The 22,263-nt window shown below is 44.3% G+C and overlaps 1 protein-coding gene across 9 annotated transcripts in view; it reads right to left on the bottom strand.

The window, feature by feature from the left end:
- The window catches only part of SLC2A9 (solute carrier family 2 member 9), a 233,475-nt gene that overhangs the window by 124,705 nt on the left and 86,507 nt on the right, over positions 1-22,263 (bottom strand). For all 9 annotated transcript variants that reach the window (XM_059380875.1, XM_059380894.1, XM_059380884.1 and 6 more), the window contains one exon: positions 18,853-18,998. In XM_059380875.1, coding sequence (XP_059236858.1) covers positions 18,853-18,998 — 146 coding nt within the window. The remainder of the gene's footprint in view (positions 1-18,852; positions 18,999-22,263) is intronic.

Below are 22,263 nucleotides of genomic sequence, written 5' to 3' on the forward strand. Positions count from 1 at the left end.
CCTGGGGATAAAAATATATGTTTATAAAAAATAAAAAATAAAAAATAAAAAAAAAAAACAAAAGTGGCGACAGTGAGCAAGGCGGGATAGCAAAGTGGGGAAAGGGGCAATCTGAGCCCTTGTGGGGAACCAAGAGGAAGCGAGACCCCAATGCTCGGAACAAGGGACTGCTGAAGGCAGGTGTGGTTGTGTGAAAGAGCACGGACCTTCATCCTCTGCCCATGCCTGCAGCCAGTCAGCTCTCTTCCCTATGGTGGACTGGCTCATTCTCACAATTAGTGGGACCGTGGTACCTTCAGGCATGGGCATACCAGGCCCAGCAACAAAACATGAAGCTGAAAACTAGAAAATAAGTCTCAGAGCTCCTAATCACCTGCATCTGACCCTGCTCCTGCAAGCCTTGGACCTCCTGTTCTGTTTAGAGAAACCAGCCTCCAAAGGGAAAAGCCATCTCCCGCTGATGTACTAGGGCCTGCTGACAACAATGCTGCTCACACTTTCCTTTCCCTGAGGGGAGCCCCATCCCTAACCCAGAGCTTCTGCTCAGCCTATTTTAACTCTGGATGGGAGCACCAGGCATTTGAGGAGGTCTCTGACCTGCACTAGAACCGAGACCAAAAGAAACCAACGAAAAGAAAGAAATTGGGAGTGGAAGCAGAAAACATAGTAGCTGGACAAAATAAATTATGTAGGGGACAAAAGCCCCATCAGTAATACCTACTGTGATATAGATGCAGATACTGTGTTTAGGAAACAAGAAATGGATGCCACGTAAAAGTGACATGCAAAAAATCCCTTTAGAAATTAAAAATATGATAACAAACAATAAAAGCACAATAAATAAGTTTGAAGACAAATATGAGAAAAACTCCCATGTGAGAGAGAGATGGAGGAAAGGAAAAGAAAGATTAACAACAGAATTAGAAGGTCAGTCTGTGATCTGACTTACAGGGATTTTGAGAAAGAGAAAAATAGAAATATGGAGAGGAAAATCTACCAAAGAAGTGATAAATGAAATTTCTCAGAATGAAAGGACATGAGTCTATATATACTGAAAGAGGTTCCTGAGAACTCTGCATAATGGAGGAAAAAGATCCCACACTAAAGGCCATAAATTGTAAAATTATAAAACAAGAGATAAAAAGGAATTCTAGAAGCTTCCAGAAGTAAACAATAGTTTACTTACAAGTGAGCAAAAATAAAGTCATCAGATTTCTCACCAGCATTGCCAGATACTTGAGGATAGGGGAGCCATGCCTTTAAAATTATAACCGCCCAAGAGTTCTTTATCTAACCTACCATCTACTGGATGTATATGTAGAATAATTTTTAGACATGGAAAGTTTCAAAAGATTTTCCTTCCCTCATGTTTTCTTAGGTAAGTACTTGAGTAAATGATTCAGAAAAGCAAGAAAATAAATGAGGAAGACATGGGACCCAAAAAACAGTGGATCTTATCTTCTAGAGAGACATAGGAAACCCAGGACAGGTCTGCAGCAGGACCAGAGATAAGCAGTTTAGATTAAAACAACATGCCAGAAGACTGAGGTACAAAAATCAAATTCATAGAGCATTTGCAATATATTTTAGCACTTTGCAAACTTATTGCCAAATACTTAATATTACAGCATTTGAAAAAATATCAACTGTAGGTACAAAGAAAACTAAGAAAGTGAGGAATAACAACAAAGGTATTACTAACTCTAGGAGAAACAAAAAGTTGCATGAAAAAGGAAAGCAACTGGGGTACATTATCACAATATAAATATTAACCAGTCATTAATAAAATATTGTGCTGTAACTATATTGATAAGGTAGAGAAAGGGAAGAGAGAGGCAGTAGTGTAAGAATGCCTAGACCTCAATTATTACACTAGGCCATCAATGAAAATGTCTAAAACTAATGAATCTAGAAGTAGTGTTACAACCAATTATTTATATATAAAGATTATAAATAGATACGCTTTATTATAAGAAACTAGTTCAAATTATCTTAAAATGTTGGAGAATTACCAAATAACAGCTAAAAGAACTGTAAAAGACTCAAGCGGGTGAAGTAATGGACCACTGTTAATTCCTTACAAGTGTTTTAGTAGTATAGGATTCCTTTTCAAACCATTTCCATGCATTTTTCTAACATAATAAAAATTTTGTTTTAAATCTGGTATGAAGTTGGGATATTAATATTTTTATTGGGGATACTTTTCTGGTGTTTTGTGCACCCTCTCGAGATTCTGGTGGTGAATCCCTAGTCTCTAGTCTCAGTTTCCTTCGCTGTGCTTCAGCCACACAACATGAACTGGACTGGGCGTGAGCAACCTGAATGTTCTGATCTCAGGGAGGTGCTGAATCATAGCCAGGTATGCCATAGCTGGTTGGGTAGGGGTGTGTGTGCATAGGATGTGTTGTGCATATGTGTGTGCATAGGGGTAAGGGTGTGTATTCACAGGATGAGATGGGGTGATTTCTTTCAAATTACTGTTATTTCCAACACCAAGCTCTCTTGGACAGGAACCCAGGCTAACAGGGTGATACTCTCCCCTCAGTGCTCAAAGCATAGGAAGGAATTGTGATCAGCAAGGGCTATTTGAGAGGCTCAGAGGTCAAGTTACATGTGAGAGGAATCTTATGGTTCCAACATTAGGACTTGAAGTCTGCCAGAAGCAGCATCTGCCTCATCTAATTATGGAAGTACGGTGTCTGGGTTGCGTTTCCCCAGGGCCCTAAGCCTACCAAGTCTCTCAGCCTCTACGAAACTGCACCGACTGGCACTGAAGACACAGAGCACGCCCGTCAGCCTGGAAAGCAAGCTCTACCTTCACCAGCCCCTGAGTGCCCTCCATCAAATTAAGCTAATAAAAGAGGCCACTTAACCTCCCCGATGAAATGCTTCTTCAGTCAGTCAACAAGATCGGTGACGTCCATCCACACCAGGCAGTGCAGGGAGAGAAAAGGCGAATCCGAAGCAGAGAGGCTTGGCCCCCGAAGGGATTGCAGTCAATGTGAAGTCGGAGGGAAGCAGTAAGAAAGGGCATGTCCCGATGTTGCCCTATCAGACCGAAGGCCCAGAAAACGCTTTTGTGGGAATTCAGCAGAGCGAGGGAAAAGCTTTTGTTGGGAGCATCAGGCCAAGTTCAACTCATGTTTAGCTTGTTTCTATTTTCAGAAAGGTTGTTAAATTATATTCCTTTTCAGAGTTTGTAACTGCTGGAGCTGGGCCTGTCTTAAAGGCTAAATGATGTGGATTGAAAGATGTAAGAGAAAATCAATGGTACTAGGCAGAGGGGATGGCAGGAGGATTACAGGATGGTGGAAGAGCAGAAGACATTCAGGAAAGTGTGGACAGCTGAATGGTGCTAGAGGTTAGCTGCATTAGGCTTGGACCCTGGAATGGAATGTGGGGGTCTTGGAGGCCACATGAGGAATTTGGGCTTCATTTGGTGGACACAGGATCCACTGTTCAGCCAGACAGCAACTATTACAGAATATAGTGATAAGTGCTTTACACACAGCATGTCTTTCAAAGATTACATTAACCCCACTGAGTATGCATTATTGTGCCCATTTTACAGATATAGAAACTGAGACTCAGAGAGCAGCAGGAACTTGTCCAAGTTCCACAGCTAGAAAACAGCAGGGGTAGGAAATCTACAACTTGACGAATTCCAAGTCGGAGCATTCCACCATGCTCTGTGCCCTTCTGCGGAGGGGCTGGTGAGACTCCAGCAAAGCACAGCCAGAGGAAGGTGGTTGGGCAGGTGGGACTGAAATGACAAGAGCAAGGAGGGCTGGGGAGAATATGCACATGGCGCCAGCTGACCTGTCCCCCTCACCTCTGTTGGCCTCCCTGGCAGTCTTACTGAGCCACTGTCAGGTTTTTAACGTGCCTAGCGCTCTCTCAGTCTTCTTGGTTTGGGTTTTTTGTATAGGCTGCTTGCTTGACCTGGGACAGTGTACCCCTGGATCCTCCCCACTGGCTACCCAGTCATACCCTAAAGGTCAGGAAGGACACCACCTTCTCCAAAAGGTTTCCCTGGCCCTCCTCTACCGCACTGGGGCTGCTCCCCTGGTCTTCCCACCCTTGGAATTCCTACACAGGCCCCCACTGTCTGCTGTCCCTTCCATGTGCCCCTTGCAGGTGGAACTTCACAGCCCTCATCTTTAGGAGAGGGCCTGGTACATGATGGACACTCAGTAAATACCGGGTGATTTGACCAAAATGAGCTGATCAGAATTATACGGCTATAGGAGGTTACAGATTTGAGTTGTCTGCAGCAGCCCAGAGGAGGAGAGAGGAGGGCCTGAATTTGGGGGCATTGGTGAGGGAAAGGGGAGAAAGGGAGAAAGAGGTTGAATAAGAGGGAGATTTAGAGGAAGATGGCAGGAGCAGCAGGGAGAGGGGAAAAGCCAGGTCAGGAAAGTGTTCCAGCAGAGGCATCTCTCGAGAAGAGCTATGACATGCTTCCCAGGAATCTGCCTCAGCCACTCCCTGGCTTCCTACCCCACTCAGCCCCAGAGGCCTGCCTCCCTGCACCAGCCATCCTGTCTAAAGCAGCCTCTATCACCACCCTCCCCTGGCTTCCCATTTTATTCTGCTTTATGTCATATATTCATTTGTCTCTGGTCTATGTCCTCTAATAAAATGCAAGGTTCATGAGGGCAGAGATCCTGGTTTGTTTTGTCCACTGCTGGATAGAGCATGGAACAGTGTCAGACATACAGTAGGCACTCAGCAAATGTCTCTCCAATGAATGAGTACACTAAGAGTTTGTCCAAATGATCCAAATGGAGACTCTGGGCTCCTATTGGTTGTAAACATTAGAGGCTGCCCAGTGACAAGCCAGATCTGGATCCAGGGTTCCTGAACACCCCAAACTTTGTACACCGCATCTTGGGCAGCAGCTCCCCAAAGGGAGGGAGCCCTGAGCTAAGAGTCTTGATTATGGAAGGGTGATATGAGCCAGGGCTCCTGGGCTGGCATCCTGAGTGCTGGCCAGAACTCCTACTAGTGTGTGGCCTTGGGCAAGTTCTCCAAACTCTATTGGGACCAGTTTTGCTCTTCTGCAAAATGGGTATAAATCATAGCAATCTCAGCTGATAGACTTGTTGTGTGTTGAGCAGATCACACTACACAATGCTGGTGGAGAATACACAGTTCCTGACCTGGGAAACCCTTCTGAGAAACAGGGGAGAAGTTTTCACCCATTTATTCAGTGGCACCTGCTATGTGCCCCCTGGTTGGCAGGCACGTTCTCTGCTCACAGGAAGACTGCTGACTCACATACCCCTGTCTTCACAGACAGAAGATGAAGGACTGAACACAACACTGAGGGGTCTCACCCACTACAACAAATTAGCAATGCCTGCCCCTACCCAGGTTCGGATCATGTCCAAGACTACCGGCCAGGGGCGCCTGGGTGGCTCAGTGGTTTGGGCTGCTGCCTTCGGCTCAGGTCATGATCTCAGGGTCCTGGGATCGAGCCCCACATCGGGCTCTCTGCTCCGCAGGAAGCCTGCTTCCCTCTCTCTCTCTCTCTGCCTGCCTCTCTGCCTACTTGTGATCTCTGTCTGTCAAATAAATAAATAAAATCTTTAAAAAAAAAAAAAAAAGACTACCAGCCAGATGGCTCTGGGCAAGGTTCCTGCTCTGAGTCTCCATGTTCCAGCCTGTCAAGCAGGGACAGCCGAGGTACTTACCAGGTCCAGGGTTATGGAAAGAGCCCATGTTTCACACAAGGTGCCCTTTGCATATTCTGGTGCCCGGTCTACCCTCTCCTCTCCCCTCTGCTTGGTGAGGGATTTTCTACCCCCTGCAGGTTGCTCAGCCTCCCTGGGCCTCAGTCCTCTTGCCTACACAGAGCCTCTACCCCAGGGAGTATTTGGGAGAGCATGAGGGCACGTGGTAGCACCCAGATCAGGGCTCAGGAACTGTTAGGTGGCCTCTATATGGTGTTGTGGACAAAGCTGGGCCTGTCGGCCTGGGGCTGGGGTCACCGTCCTCCTTGGCAGCTGTGCAGCTCAGAGTCAGGCACTGCATGTCTCTGAGACCGGGGCCTGCGGACCCCACTGCCCTCCATGAGGACACTCTGCTGCACAAAGAGCCCTGGAGGCCGCAGATAATGTGGCCCCCTCGCACATGTGTGCAGGAATGAGTGGATCACAGAGCTTCCAATCCATCTTCTCGTCTTCCCAACATCCACTTGGAATGGAATGATGGCATAATGGCCAAACACCTGGAGGCAGGGAGGGTGCACCTTTGTTGTTCAGAAACATTTGTTGATAGGAACATGTTCCAACCAGACCAAACAGGTAGGAAGAGCTGCCCATGGACTGGGGGCATCTTGATATAAGAGCTTCTACTGAGCTGGGATCTGCCCAAGAAAGGCCAAGGCCAAAATGGCAACAGTAGGGATTCTACCACCCTGTGTTCAAACCCACCTGTGCTGCCTGCTACCTGGGTGACCCTGAAGCACATTTGTTAATCTCTCTGTGGCTCAGGGTTCTCACCTGTGAGATGGAGATGATAGAGATGGTGCCTAATTCATGCATGGACTCCAAGAGTTAATATATGGACCGAGCTTAGAACAGAGGAGCCCATAGCACATGTCAAGTCTTGGAGCTCTGGGCCCAGGCCTGATGATGCTGACCGTGCTCTCAGCCTGACATTTCTTGAATCCCTCTGCCTTCAAGGCTTCACCCCAAGGCAATCCCAGCCTGGTTGTCAGAGGCATGGGAGTCATAGGGCTGGAGTCTCGTGGCCAAGCCATCTTTAGAACCACTCATCTTTCCTGATGTGGGCTCAGGAATGCTCTGCTTTCCAACACCCACTCCAGGCCACCCACTCAAGTGGGCAGCTCAACTATTCATTTTCCCCATAGCTGTCCTGAAGACAGGACAGCAAAGTTCAGGCAAGCTTCAAAGACTTTCTTTGAGATTCCAGATGACATGGCTTCAAGAACTATTAAATTTATCTCTGTATCCCTCCAACCTTCCTTGATATAGACTAAGATACCATACCAGCTGAGCTGACAGAGGGGCTCAAGTGTTCCCAAGCTAGGGACATGCATCCCGACACCACATAATCCGTCACACCAGAAGGAAACAGGAGCCCCAGGGCAACTTCACTGAAAGTGAGGAGCTCAGGGTCAAGAGAGATCATTCGCCCAAAGTCACAGCACTGTCAGTACTCAGTGGCCCGAGTCTTGCCCACAGACTTCACAGCCAGTGAGCGAGGGGGTCTGTTTGCATTTTTGGAAGTGAAGAAGCATTAGAAGATTCATGAATTGGGGGCCCCTGGGGAGCTCAGTCAGTTTAACATAGAACTCTTGGTTTTGGCTTAGGTCATGTTCTCAAGATGCATTGCAGGCTCCTGAGATTGAGCCCTACATCAGACTCCATGCTTAGCGGGGAGTCTGCTTGAGATTCTCTCTCTCCCTGTGCCCCTCCTCTCCCTGGGCAGGGGGGAATCTTTAAGAAAAAAAAGAAAACTCGTGAATTGGGGTATTCTTTGTCATTCTGGGGTCAAGGAAGGTTTTGCAGTCCTTCCATATTTAGGGAGCATCTCAGTGTCACCAATGGCTTAGTCAGACCCAGCAAGATTCAAAGATGAGATCTCTGACCTCAGTTCCGGGGAAAGCCCAGCAGGGGAATGACCACTTGACTCCACAAAGGGACAAAGAGATTCTGCATCTGAGAAGGGATTATTTGGGGAAGACTGACATGAGAACAATCAACTCTGAAGGCTCACTGGAAGGACGTAACTTATGTCAAGTGTCCACACATGCTGTGCACACAGGGAAACGAAACAGAGCTGACACTGAAAGACTGACCCCCACATGCCAGGCGTTGTCCTGAGAACATAAATTCTCACAACAACTCTGTGAGCTGTGCACATTTATCCTCTTTTTACCAACAAAGATACCAAAGCACAGAGAGGGTAAGTAACCTGCCCAAAGTCACAAAGCTGGTGAGGGGTAGAGCTGAGATCCTAACCTGGGTGTTGGTCTCGGGGGCTTTGCTTTGAATCACTTGACCAGGCAGCAGAAGCACCCAGATGGCTCATTAAAGCACAGAGAGCTGAGCTGCTGCACCCCAGAATTTCAGATTTGGAAGGAACTGGTCTGGTCAAGAACCACACTTTGAGGAGCTCGGAAAGGGAGCACTTTGACCACAGCTGAGGTCTGTCACCAAATAAACTCTAATCATCACAGTTTTCAGACATTAGCTCTACCGCTTTCCACACAGAACATAATTCCTTTTCATATTGTTAAAGAGGCAGACTCTGAGTGACAGCTAACTCCAGAAGCTAACTGGACTGGACCTGTCCCCAATTGGAAAGGCTGAATTATGTAAAAGAAAAGGTTCGGGTCTCTGAATGTCATTTGAAGGAGCATGGCCATCAACCTGTGAGGAGCTCAGTGACGGAAGGATGCAGAGGTAACAGTCTCCAATTTTCTTGTTTCCTGTTTCCCTTAAAGGAAATTCATCATGTGGTGGCTCACAACCCAGCTGAATGTTTTCTCCAGCTATAGAAAGCAGCTGGGTTGCCCAAAATGAGATTCTTCATTTCAAAGAGGAAAGGTGTGATTTTGAAGTCACTGAAGAAAAAAGATGATTCTTATCAGGAGAGAATATTGGGCTATTTGGGGCTTGAAATCATTTTAACGTAGATGAATATGTTTCCTGTATATTCTTATAAAATCAAGCTCTCTTTTCTTCCAGGGCTGGTAGGTCCAGAGAGTTCTGGATCAAAATCTCACAGAAAATAAGTGCTCCCACACACTCAGGGCTTGGGTTTACTTGGGAAGAGGACCACCCTGCCTGGCTCCCTGTTCCAGGACTCTAAGCTTTGGGGACATTCTCCTGAGTTCCCCTAAAACAAGTCTGGACTTTGGTTCTACTGCAAGGAGGTCACAGGCTTCAAAGCTAGGAAACTTAGGCTCCACAGCCTTCCTGCTGCAGTCAGCTGGGTAATAATTATTAAACCTACCTGAGGCTGAGATTTTAATCTGTAAAACAGAAAGTAATAATACTTCATCCCGAATACTGCTACATGAATTAAATGAGATATTGGCTGACATCAATTTAGCACCAGTTGCAGGCACTGTTCCAAGTGTTTGACATGCATATCCTTCTCCGAGCCTTACAAAAGCCTCATGAAACAGGTGCCACTGTAATCCCATTGAAGATGGGAGGACACAGGCCCAGAGAGGTTTTGTAACCTACTCAAAATCCCACCATGCAGGAGTGGCGGTGCTGGGATGCAGACCTATGCAATCTGGCACTGGAACCCAAACACCCACTGCAATGCCCTACACCACAAGTGCTACACCTCACTGCACCTCTCCATCCCACTCCATCCCACTCCACACTGCGCCACACTGTACTATGCTGCAGCTGAAGCTATTCTGTGATGTTCCGTTTGGAGTTCACTCTTCTGTTACAGAATCACATTTTCTTATCTCTTTTTAATCTCATGGTGGAATTATTTGGTATGAGACCCTTTGTTATTTTGCAGATCAACAATAATGATTGGGATGAAATATGACCATTTGGTAATGCCAGGTCTATAGGATATAGTGGCATAAGAAAGAGCTACTGTCCTTAAGCAAACATAGAAAGTTTACCCAGGTGGATCACAAACGGGCCACAGAGTGGGAGACACAATGGATTACTTTCTCTTTATACAACAAAGCAAAACTGGCAATGAGTGACCAATAACAAAGCCACATCTATTTAAGGACTGAGAACATTGTTTGAAATAATTAATTGTTCTGAATACGGAATCAAAATGACAAATTATTTAGAAAACAATCACGCTGAGAAAGTGGCATATGACAATTGCAAGAATGTTGGCAATCTCAGTTCAAAGAAAAAAATGTATGAATAGTAACAAAGCAGAAGTTAATGACTCTGGGAAGCACTAAATTAATAACAGAGTTTAGTCTATCAAATAACAAAATTAGAGGCAACCACTTGGAAATCTTGTTTTTAAAAAGAGAAAGCAAAACAAACAAACAAACAAAAAATAGAGAGAGAGAGAGAGAGAGTGCACGCAAAATCCAGCAGGTAAAACTAAAATGAATGAGAAGACATATAGACATGAAGGATGTTAAAACTTATATAGTTGAATGTATGGCAGCACACATATTTGAAAGCATCAATGAAATATATAACTTAAATGAAAAGGTATAAATTGACAAAGAGAAAAAGATTAGATTATTAAAGAAGAAACTGATAACGTTTCTTCAAAGAATCTCTTCCTGAAAAACTAGGTTGAGACTGTTTTACTAGTGAATTCTTTTGATGCTTTAATTATCAACTAATGTTACAGAAACTACTCTACAAAGAGTAAAAGATGAAAAGAGATAAAAGTATGGGTTAAACACAAAAAAATTCTAGACAAATTTCATCTATGGATCTAAGTATATAAACATTAAACAAGATACAAATGAATCAAATTTAACAACATATAAAAATATTCCATAAAGCCCAAGGAAGATATATCCCAGGAAGGTAAGGATGGCTTAACATAAGATATTCTAATATTATAACACATCTAATAATTGATTGTCAGGTAACAGAAAAGCATCAATAGCTTAATAAAAATCAGAAGATATTTTCTGCATTGCAGATAGTCTATTAAAAACCAAGATCACCCAGACAGCATAGTACTAGCACAAAAATAGACACAGAGACCAATGAAACAGAATAGAGAGCCCAGATAGGAACCTTCAACTCTATGGTCAAATAATCTTCGTCAAAGCAGGACAAAATATCCAATGGAAAAAAAGACAGTTTCTTCAATAAATGGTGCTGGGGAAATTGGACAGCTATGTGTAGAAGAAAAAAACTTGACCATTCTCTTACACCATACACAAAGATAAACTATAAATGGATGAAAGACGTCAATGTGAGACAGGAATCCATCAAAATCCTAGAGGAGAACATAGCAGTAACCTTTTCAACATTGGCCGCAGCAAATTCTTTTAAGACACATCTCCAAAGGCAAAGGATACAAAATCAAAAATGATCTTTTGGGACTTCATCAAGATCAAAAGCTTCTGTACAGCAAAGGAAACAGTCAACAAAACTAAGAGGCAACCCACAGAATGGGAGAAGATACTTGCAAATGACACTACAGATAAAGGGCTGATATCCAAGATCTCTAAAGAAATTCTCAAACTCAATACCTAAAAAGCAAATAATTCACTCTAAAAATGGGAAGGAGGCATGAACAGAGACTTCTCCAAAGAAGGCATACAAATGGCTACCAGACACATGACAAAATGTTCATCATCATTAGCCATCAGGGACATTCAAATCAAAACCACACTTAGAATGGCACAAATTGACAAGTCAAGAAACACCAAGTGTTGGAGAGGATATGGAGAAAGGGGAACACTCTTACACTGTTGGTGGGAATGCAAGGTGGACAGCCACTTTGGAAAATACTGTGGAGGTTCCTCAAAAAGTTAAAAATAGAGCTACCCTAAGACCCAACAATTGCACTACTGAGTATTTAGTCCAAAGATGCAGATATAGTGAAAAGAAGGGGTACATGCATCCCAATGTTCATAGCAGTAATGTCTACAATGGCCAAAGTTCAGGAGAAACTGGGACGCCCTTCAACAGACAAACAGATAAAGAAGATGTGGTCCATATATACAATGGAATGTTATTCAGCCATCAGAAAGAACGAATACCTACCATTTGCATTGACCTGGATGGAACTGGAGGGGATTATGTTAAGTGAAATAAGTCAAGCAGAGAATGACAATTATGATATGGTTTCACTCATGTGTAGAACATAAGCAATAGCACAGAGGACCATAGGGGAAGGGAGGGAAATCCAAAGGGGGAGAAATCAGAGAGGGAGAGGAAACATAAGAGACTAGGACCCCGGGGAAAAAATCTGAGGGTTTCAGGGGGGAGGTGGGTGCGGGGAGTGGGTAATAGGGTGATGGGTATTGAGGACGGCATGTGCTGTGATGAGCACTGGGTGTTATACTTAACTAATAAATCACTGAACACTACATCAAAAACTAACTATGTACTATACAGTGGAGAACTTAACATAATAAAAAAAAGCCTTAAATAAATTTGTATTCTTTGACCTATTGTTTCCATTTCTGGGGCACTAAACCACATGAATAATTAGAGAGTTGAGTAATGATTTATGGAGAGGATTGTTCATCTCAAGTTCTCAAATTGCAGTGTTTCACTAATAAACACTGGAAACAATCCAAACATCCAGAAAATAAAGGAACAATGAAACAGACCATGGTAACTCAAAAAATATTGTACGATTATTAAAATTATCATGCCAAATAATTTCAATGCCTTGTTCACAACATAATGTTACAATATAATCAGCATATAGAAAATTATACATGGAATGAAGTAAATGTGTGTGTGTGTGTCTAAGATTACACGATTAAAAATAATAGCAAGAAAAATTAAAAATTGTTAGAATCTTTATCCAGAAATGGTAAAATATAGAAGTTTAATGCTCTTATTTTCCACATTCTTCCATATTGTACACAATGGGTATCATAATCAGAAGAATCAAGTAAGTCAACAGGAAAGAGTTAAAATATTCATTGTGGGGGGAATGGGTGGCACAGGTGATGAGAGTTAAGAAACACACTGTGGTGAGAACTGGAAGTGTTGAATCACCATTTTGTACACCTGAAACTAATGCTACACTGTACATTAACTGGAACTTAGATGCAAACTTTAAAGAAAAAGATTTATGAAAGAGGTATTTGTTTTGATATCATTCACAGTGAAAATTCAAAAGGTTAAGACATTCAGTAACGACAACATCGCAGGGCACCTTTCTGATAGATTTACAATGTTACTGCTGAATGTTTACTGACACTACCAGTGTGCTTACGAAGAGTCTTCAGTGAGATACAGAAATGACTTTGATATGGTGGAGATTTTCTAAAAGCCAAACACAAAGTTGGGTACAGTATTAATCTCTATTGGATAACAGATATATAGAAACACAGAAAGAAACAGACCAAAAGGCTCAAAGTAACTGCCTCCCCTATGACGTCAGAATTTCAAGTGGTTTTACTTCCTTCTCTATGTTTTTCAAATGTTCTGAGCTGAGCACAACATATTCCTACAAAAGAACAAAATGGATGTAAGTTGTCTGTGAAGTGTATGCCCCAAGACCAGTGATGGACTTGGAGCCCCCCCACCAATCTGTCCTGGCCCGCTAGCGCACCCGGAATGGATGCCCCCCACCCCCAGGCATATGAACCACGTACTGATGGCCCCACGCGGCCCCTGTCTTCTCACACCTCTGCCTACAAATTTCATCCAAGTTCCTTTCTTCTTTCTCAATGCAGGAGAAACAGCTAATTAATATGTTTTTAAAATATCCTTTGGAAGCATAAAATGTCACATAAATGTTCAACTCCCACATGTTCTATGATGTGTGTTTGATTAAATTTGCAGCGTAAGTGTTAATTCCTGCATTTACTTCCCTGTCTTGCCTTCCAGGGGTCTGTTCTAGAAGTCTTCCCACTACTTCCTCCAGCCTCTGCATTTCAAAGCAATTGCTTGCATGGAAACACAGTTGGGCTCTCTTTAGGTTTTTTATTTTTTTATTTTTTTTCTCACAAGCTCAGTTGTCTCTGTCTTTGAAGGTAAATGAGAAATATGATGAAAACAGAGAAAATGAGATTCTTACACTCAGGTGAAATAACTGTAGGTCTCATGTAACCAAAATACCATCAGTGCCCGCAGAGATCAATGAAAAGTTTCCATTTGACATTCCTCCCTGTGATGGACACCCCATATCCATCTTCCTGGAGCATGGCTTTGAAAATAAGGCAGCTACTGAGTTACATATCCTCTAGCCAGGTCCAAGACTCTGGAAAAATCCAACTGATGGGAAGAAGCCTCTGGGGAGCCATGGCTTACCTTCTTGGCTGGCTTGGGGCCAGTGGCGGGCCTGGGTACTGTGCCGTTGGTCAGCACCAGGCTTGTAAGCTTTGTTACTGCAGGTGAACCCCTGCCTGGGAATCTAGGCACTGGGAATCCAGGTTCCTGGGTCTTCAAATCAGTTCTGCCTTCAAGTTGCTCTGTGACTTGGGCAGTTCATCTCAGTGACCTTGTCATCTCGTTCCCTGCAAAGCTGCTTCTCCTCTGGCACTCCCTATCACAGCATCTAATGTGCAGGACACCAGGACTTACCCTGATTCCTCCTCCCCTGGACACTGTGCCCCACCACTCACCAAGCGAACCCATCTGCTTATCCCTGTGCCCACTGCCACTACTCTAATCCAAGCTCCCATCTCTATACTGGACCAGTGCAGTATCTCTGGGTTTGACTGGGGTCAAATATTTTCTCCACACGGCGCCCAAGTCTTTTTTTTTTTTTTTTTTTTTTTAAAGTAGGGTGTGGAGCCCAATGCATGCTTGAACTCAGGACCAGGAGATGATGATCTGAGCCGAGATCAAGGGTGGACACTTAACTGACTGAGCCACGCAGGCCTCTTTTTCTCAAGTGTATGGCTTATCCCTTCCACCTGTGGAGGACTGCTCAGGACTCTTGAATATAGCTAAGCCTCCACTGGTGCTCTTGCTCCCCATCAGGGTTTGTGAGAAGTCAACCCCAGGCAGGATCCAGCCCACAAACAGAAGGCTCGCTCCTTCCTTCCTTCTTTCCTTCCTTCCTTCCTTGTCAAATGGTTTCCAATATTTAAAAATCAAGAAATACAACATAAATAGTGGGATTCTAACTTCTCCTGGAAATCAGAAAATCTATCAGCTGCAGCCCAGCATCTGGTGTGGAAACAGCAGCAGCTGGTCTCACTGGACGGGGCTTGGCCCCCAAGCCACCACAGGACCACTAAGCCCCTCATCTTGCCCACCCTTCATTGTACCTCATGGCATGTGGGGGTCCTTGCTCTCGGAATGTGGCCCCTCTTACCTTCCCAGTGCCTCCCTCCTCTCTCCCTCGCAATGCCCCATCCCCCTGGGGCTTCGGCTCTGGACAAATGACAGGGCCTTCACTTATACCTTCCCCTCCACGTGGAACAGTCTCTTGCCTCTGCCACTCTCTCCCTCCATCAGCCTGACCTGGGTAAGTCCTACTAATCCTCAAGACATGAGTTTCAATGTCACTTCTAGAGGAAAACCAGCCATTCTGGGCACCCTGCTCTAGGACAGTACCCTACCTTCCTTCTCCCCATCATGCTGGTGATCTCTGGTTACTTGCCTTTCTTGTGAATTCCCCAAGGGCAAGGACTAGTCTGATCTCCTCTGTGCACAGCCACCAAAAACCAGCCCAACACATGGCACAGAGAACCTTTCCAATATTTGCTGAATGAGGGAGTTAACTTGCCACCCCTGGATTTCATGTACATACACATCAGTAAGACAGGATTTACCAGGGGGAAAAGACACAGAAGCAAACAGAAATGACAACATGGGACAGGTACCTGCTGCGTAAGGTGTCTGTTCCAGGGACATGCGGAACAGTGTCATTGTTTGCCAGAGATGTTCCCCAGAGGAAGTCATGCTGGAGTGGAGCCTGGGGACTTGGAAGCATGCCAGCTACCGAGGAGGACTCTGGCTCATGGAGGTAGTGAGCTGCCCAGGGTTACAGGGTCTATGCAGACCACGAACATCATAAATGTCAGAATATACCCAGTTCATGTACATGCCCAAAGCTGCGGCTCCAGCACCCAACTCAGTATTCAAGAATGTGTTGAATGAGTAAAGGAGTGAGCGAATGAAGAGACAAGACAGAGGTTTAAGAAAGACCGAAGGACAGGTTACGGGTGGAATGTTTGCGCCCCCCCACCCCAATTCACATGTTGAAACCTAGCCCCAAGGTGATGATTTTAGTATGTGGAGCCTCCGAGAGGTGATTAGGTCATGAGGGTGGAGCCCCCACCAGCAGGATGAATGTTTTTATCCAAAAAGACCTGAAAAAAAAGAGAATCTCTCTCCCCATTTGAGGACAGAATGAGAAGGCAGCAGCCCACAAGGCAGGAAGTGGGCCCTCTCCAGATCTGGTCCCCTGATCTCAGACTTCCCGCCTCCAGAACTATGAGGGGTACAAACTATCTTGTTTGTAAGCTGCCCAGCCTATGGTATTTGCTACAACCACCTGAGCTCCCAGTGACAGGAAGGACCCAAAGCTGATGTGAGGCATGTGATGAGGAGCTGGAACTTATCTTGAAAGAGAACAGTTTAGCCTCTATGGGGGCAGATGTTTGTTTACTTTTTTACTCCGAGGACCACAGTCCTATTTGTTGACTTTAAAATATACTTTTACATTTAAGGGGTAGAGTCTGCCATTGTTACATCATTTTTATCACACATTTGACACATGCGGAAAGGCAGGCGGAGGGCATGGAGCTTTCCTTCCTTCTCCCAAATGTCACTCTCCCACTACTGTCCATGTTCACCAACCTGGAAGCTCTCTGAACCCCATCCTTTGTGGGGGGTTGTGGAGGCTGCATTACAAAGGCAGGGTTGTTGAGATCACTGGCCATTGGCGACTGATACACTGTCAAATGTCACACACAAAACGTTGACTTTTAGAATTTTAAAATAAGAGTCTCTTTAATGTGGGATCTCACTTGGGTAAGGAGACTGTTTCCACTATGCTCGCATTAATTATAGAAATCATCACGCATGTGACAATCACAAATGTAAGGTGTGAGTTGTTTTGTTTTAGCAAAAGAGAAAAACAAAACAGCCACCATAATAACCCAAAAGGGCTGATAATGAAAGATGAGAAGATGTTTCCTCAGTGACCGGGATCAGGTCAAGTAAAAAAAGGCCTACACAACACACTTCAAAAATGGTTAAAATGCTAAATCTTATGCATATTTTAACATAATAAGAAGTGTCAGCAAACACTCGAAAATATTTTTAAGTGATAAATGCCATCCAGCTCCCATTATCTTGCCAGGCTTGACTCTTCAGCTTGCAAAACCTTCCCTGAATGAGTCAGGAGCTAGTGTCAGGGTCGCTGAGGCTCAGGCAGAAAGGGGCCCTATATCTACCTACCTAAGCTCTTAGTGTCTTATTGCGAATTATAAAAAGAAACATATATTTTGGTCTTCCTCATTCCTGACACAGAGCTTCTAAAACCCTTGGAATTTCCTAAGAGATATGTGTAATATAGGTGTCTTGATATTCATAAAAACCCCTTTAAGCCACACCTGAGTTTATGTTAATGAAGTGACTTTTGGAAAGCATCTAAGGATGGGGGCTGGATGCCACGGAGCCAATCAACTGAGTGACCTGAAACCTCCACGGAGGGCAAAGGGCTGGAGACTGAGTTCCCTTAATGATGGCCAGTGATCTCAACAATGCTGCCCTTGATTTTTGGTTTTTTAACTTAATTTAATTTAATTTTTTCAGTACCAGTGATCCATCTTCTCCCTCCCTCCAATCTTCCAGTGTAGGTGGGAAGGCCATGCCCTTCTTCCCTCATCCTGGTGGGACACACAGGAAGCAAGTCTGTGGACTCCATCTCCTCCTTCTCTCCCCAGGACCCCTGCCTCAGTCCCTCTCTCCAGTCTCTGCCGGGTCCTCCCCTCCCTTCCGGCCCTTCCCCGCCGAGTCCACATGTCCATACCATCTCTACCTCCAGAGCCACCTTCTTTTTTTTTTTTTTTTTAATTTATTTTTTATTTATTTTCAGCATAACAGTATTCATTATTTTTGCACCACACCCAGTGCTCCATGCAATCCGTGCCCTCTATAATACCCACCACCTGGTACCCCAACCTCCCACCCTCCGCCCCTTCAAAACCCTCAGATTGTTTTTCAGAGTCCATAGTCTCTCATGGTTCACCTCCCCTTCCAATTTCCCCCAACTCCCTTCTCTCCATCTCCCCATGTCCTCCTTGCTATTTGTTATGCTCCACAAATAAGTGAAACCATATGATAATTGACTCTCTCTGCCAGAGCCACCTTCTAACTTGGAGCTGGTCATGTCACTTCCCTGCTCAAGTGCCACTGGGCTCCCCAGTCCCCCAGGATGAAGTCTACTGAGGCTTAATGAACAGGCACCTCGCCTCTCATGCTCCCCACACAGGCTTTCCCCTAGAACTTCAAGGTACTTGAATCCTGGCAGGGCTAGTCCTCATTGCAGGCTTTTTCTCCCATTACTCCCTTCTGCAATGTCTTCTCTCCAAACCCCATCATCACCTGCCTAACTCCTGCGCAACTACACAGCTCTGTCTAGAGGCCACCTCTTCTGGGAGGCCTTCCTTGATCCCACTCTCCCCACCCCAACCTGGGTGAGGCTTTCCTCCTTGCCAAGGCCACACAGCAAGTCAGCTGTTGAACTGGGATTCAAAGTCAGACCCTCCCACTTCCCAAAACAGAAGACTGTGCAACCACATACGTATGCAGGAAAGAAAGAGCGAGGTAGAGCAAGGCAAAACATCTTGGAAAGATGTCCCAGCTATAGTAAATGAAAACAGCATGCTGCTGAACAATGTGCATGGCATGGTTCCATTTAAAAAATGTATATATGTTTATATAGGTTTGTATAAGCAAAGAAGAAAGTCTCAATAAATACAAATTGAGCTGCTGACAACAGCTATTAGATGAGCGGATCTGAACATTGTGTAAGGTTTGAATTTGTTATGTGTTTTTTATGTTCTAAAAACAAAACAAAACAAAACGAAAAAACAAATGCAAATCAAAGGAACTCAGCAGCTGTCTCCCAATAATAAGTGAAAGGCCTAAACACTCAGGAATTCTAAGCCTTTGGACGCAGGGCTTGGTCCTGGAAGGGACACGGGGAACTGAGAGGACAGCATGAAATAAGAAGGGTCAAGGTGGGCTGGCAAGCCACACTTACCTTTCCCAGCAGCTCAGGCAGGCCCAGCACTTGCCCGGCGAACACGCCGATGCAGATGAAGATGGCAGTCACCTGCCCCAGAGAGCCACGGATCTCCTTGGGTGAGATCTCGTTCAGGTACATGGGGAGCGCACTGAGGGCAATGCCTGTGAAGGAAGCATGGCAGCCATGAGAGGACAGTCTTCTCCAAGGGAGGAGTACCATGGTCAGTGTGAGGGTCATCATCCTCAAGGGAGACTGGTCAGAGCCCTTCCCTCTTCCACATGCCCTCTCAAGAACAGCAGCGTAGCCACAAGGCCACTCAGCATTCTGCACGGACTGCCCATGCTTTCACATGCCCTGTATTATTTCATCCTTAAAGTACACATGGGAGGTAGATTTCATGGAAGGGGAAATAGATGATGATGGTGGTGGTGATGGTGGTGATGATGATGATGGTGATGGGGGTGATGGGGGTGATGGTGGCAATGGGAGTAAGGTGATGGTAGTGGTGATGGGATGGGGGTGATGGCTGTGGAGAAGGATGTGGTGGTGATGGTGGTAATAGAAGTGATAGTGGTGGTAGTGGTGATGGTGATGGAGGTGAAGGTGGTGGAGGGGATGCTGGAGGTGATGGTGGGGGTGATGGCCGTGGAGAAGGATGTGGTGGTGACGATGGTAATGGAGGTGGTGGATGTGAAGGTGATGGTGGAGGGGGTGTCAGTGATGGTAAAGGTGGTGTTAACAGCCAACATACCCAGAGCTTACCAAGTAGCAGGGATCCTTCTTATCTCTTTACATATATTATATGTTTTTATAGTAACCCATTGAAGCAAATGTATTATTATTATCCTTATTCTAAACATAAGGAAGCTGCAGTACAGATGGAATAACTTTCCCAAATCACCAAGTGACGTCCAGAGATGCCCAAAGAGATTATTTTGCCCTGAAGATCAGGTCTCTGATTCTTGAACTCGAGCTCTTCCCACTAGCTAGCTGTGCCTCTATGTAAATCAGGGCACTCAGGTCGAGCAGATACTGTATTACCCAGTTTACAGCATTTTATAAGTGCTTGTCAGTTTCAAGAAAGTTTTCCACCTGCAGCTGGGTGGAAAAGCCCTTCACAGGCCTGCCAGTGTATACAGATGCACTTGTCCCAGGCTAACTCACAGCATGTTGGGAACACAGAGCCTCATTTCATAGGCCTTCCTCTTCTTTGAGGTGCACGGCCTGATGGTGCACAAGGAGTGGTCAGGGGCACACTCCTTCACACTGGGCTAGCTTAGCTGCCCCAGTCCTCCTAGAGTCCGATTTGAGCAGCAGCTCTCAGCTTGTGAAAAGCAGAAGGGACCTCGGAAAATATTCTCTAGGGAAATCAGAGATGCTGAAGGAAATACTTTAGGGACAACTGGAAATGTACATTTTCCTACAGAGGTGCAAAAAAATTTGAGTCCAGTCCAAAACATTTTACTAAACAGAATAGTCTTAATTTTTGAAAATGAAAATATGACCCACATCTTTAAATTGTACAATGTGGTCCGGGGAATGATCACAAAATGCATACAGCTGTGCAACCCCCAGCTAGGTCAAGAATCAACCTACACTACCAGCATCCCAGAAGCCCCCCACCCTGTGCTTCCTCAGAAGCCTCATCCTCCCCCTTCTCCCCAGAGGCCCCCGCCAGCCTGACTGCTATCACCAATGCTCCGTGTGTGGAACCACAGCCGATGCATTTCTTTTGTCTCTCATCTCTTTGTGTTTTTCATGGGTGTGAAATGCATCCATGTTGTAGCATGCGTGTAACTGCAATTTATTTGTTTTTATTGCTTTGTAATAGTTCCAGGTATGAGTATATCCCACTTCATCCACCTTCCTATTGATGGACGCTCTGGCATTTTCCAGTTTAGGATCAACACTAATAGGGCCCCATAAACATTCTTAAGCAAGTCTTTTGGTGCACATGTATGCACATTTATATATATAAATTGCAACCATAAGATACATTTGTTCGGTTTTAATAGAGCCAATTTCCTGAAATTATCACGCCAATTTACATCTTTATGAGAGATGTATGAAATATACTTTGCTCCACATTTTTGGCCAATATTCGGCATTATTGGTCTTTTTAATTTTTAGCAATCATGGCTTTAATCTGCATTAAATTACTTATTTAATTACTAATTGCTAATTAGTAATTACTAATGAGATATTTTATTTTAATTCCAGTATGATTAACATTCAGTGTGACATCAGTTTCAGGTGGACAATATAGTGAATTGACACCCCATACAACACCCAGCACTCATCACGACAAGTGCCCTCCTTCATCCGCAGCCCCTATTCCCCACACCCCCCCCACCTCCCCTCTGATAACCATCAGTTGTTCTCTAGAGAGAGTTAAGAGTCTGTTTCTTGGTTTGTCTCTCTCTTTTTTTCCTTTTTTTATTTCTCAAATTCCACATATGAGTGAAATCATATGGTATTTGTCCTTCTCTGACTGACTTATTTTGCTTAGCATTATACTCTCTAGCTCCATCCATGTCATTGCAAAGGGCAAGATTTTATTCTTTTTGATGGCTGAGTACTATTCCTCTGTGTGTGTGTGTATGTCTGTGCGCGCGCGCGTGCGTGTATTCCACATCTTCTTTATCCATTTATCTATTGAGGGGCACTTGGGCTGCTTCTATAATTTGGCTATTGTAAATAATGCGGCTATGAGCAGGAGCACATGTATTCCTTTAAATTAGTGTTTTTGTATTGTGGAAGTAAACACTCAGTCTTGTCACTTCTGGATCATAAGGGAGTTCTATTTTTAACTTTTTGAGGAATACTAATACGATTTTATGTACCTGTTGGCCATTTTTGTGAAGATGCCCATTCCATCTCTTAGCCATTTTTGTAAGAGTTTTTCTGTGTTTTTATTATTGATTTGTAAGAGTTCTTAATGTATTCTGTATATGAACCCTTTGTCGATTTCATTCACTGCAAATATTTTCCTGCTCTCTGTGTTTGTCCTTCATGAATGGTGATTTTTTTGCATGAGGTCTTTAATTTTAATGTATTTCAATTTATCAATTCTTTTACTTTAAACTAGTGCTTTTCTGCCTGTTTAAGAAATCTTCTCCTATCCTAAGATGGTGGAAAGTCTATATAGCACGTTATCTTTTAGAAAATTTCCTGTTTTACCGCTCATCTTTAGAGCTGCAATTCACGTGGGACTGATTGCGTGTATGAGGTAAAGTGGTATTCAAGTTTTATTTTTAATGGAATGAAAATGTCAGTGTCAACACAGATGCAGCATTCAGCCTCTTGGATGGTGCAGTCTGTGCTTTATCCCTAAGACAATTCCCCAAGGAAGAGCGGCAGCAGAAAAATACACACACCAACTCTTGACCCATAAACCTCTGCTTTACATAAACAACTAAGCTGTAG

This window comes from Mustela nigripes, chromosome 1 (assembly GCF_022355385.1).
Source record: "Mustela nigripes isolate SB6536 chromosome 1, MUSNIG.SB6536, whole genome shotgun sequence".
Classification (NCBI taxonomy): Eukaryota; Metazoa; Chordata; class Mammalia; order Carnivora; family Mustelidae; genus Mustela; species Mustela nigripes.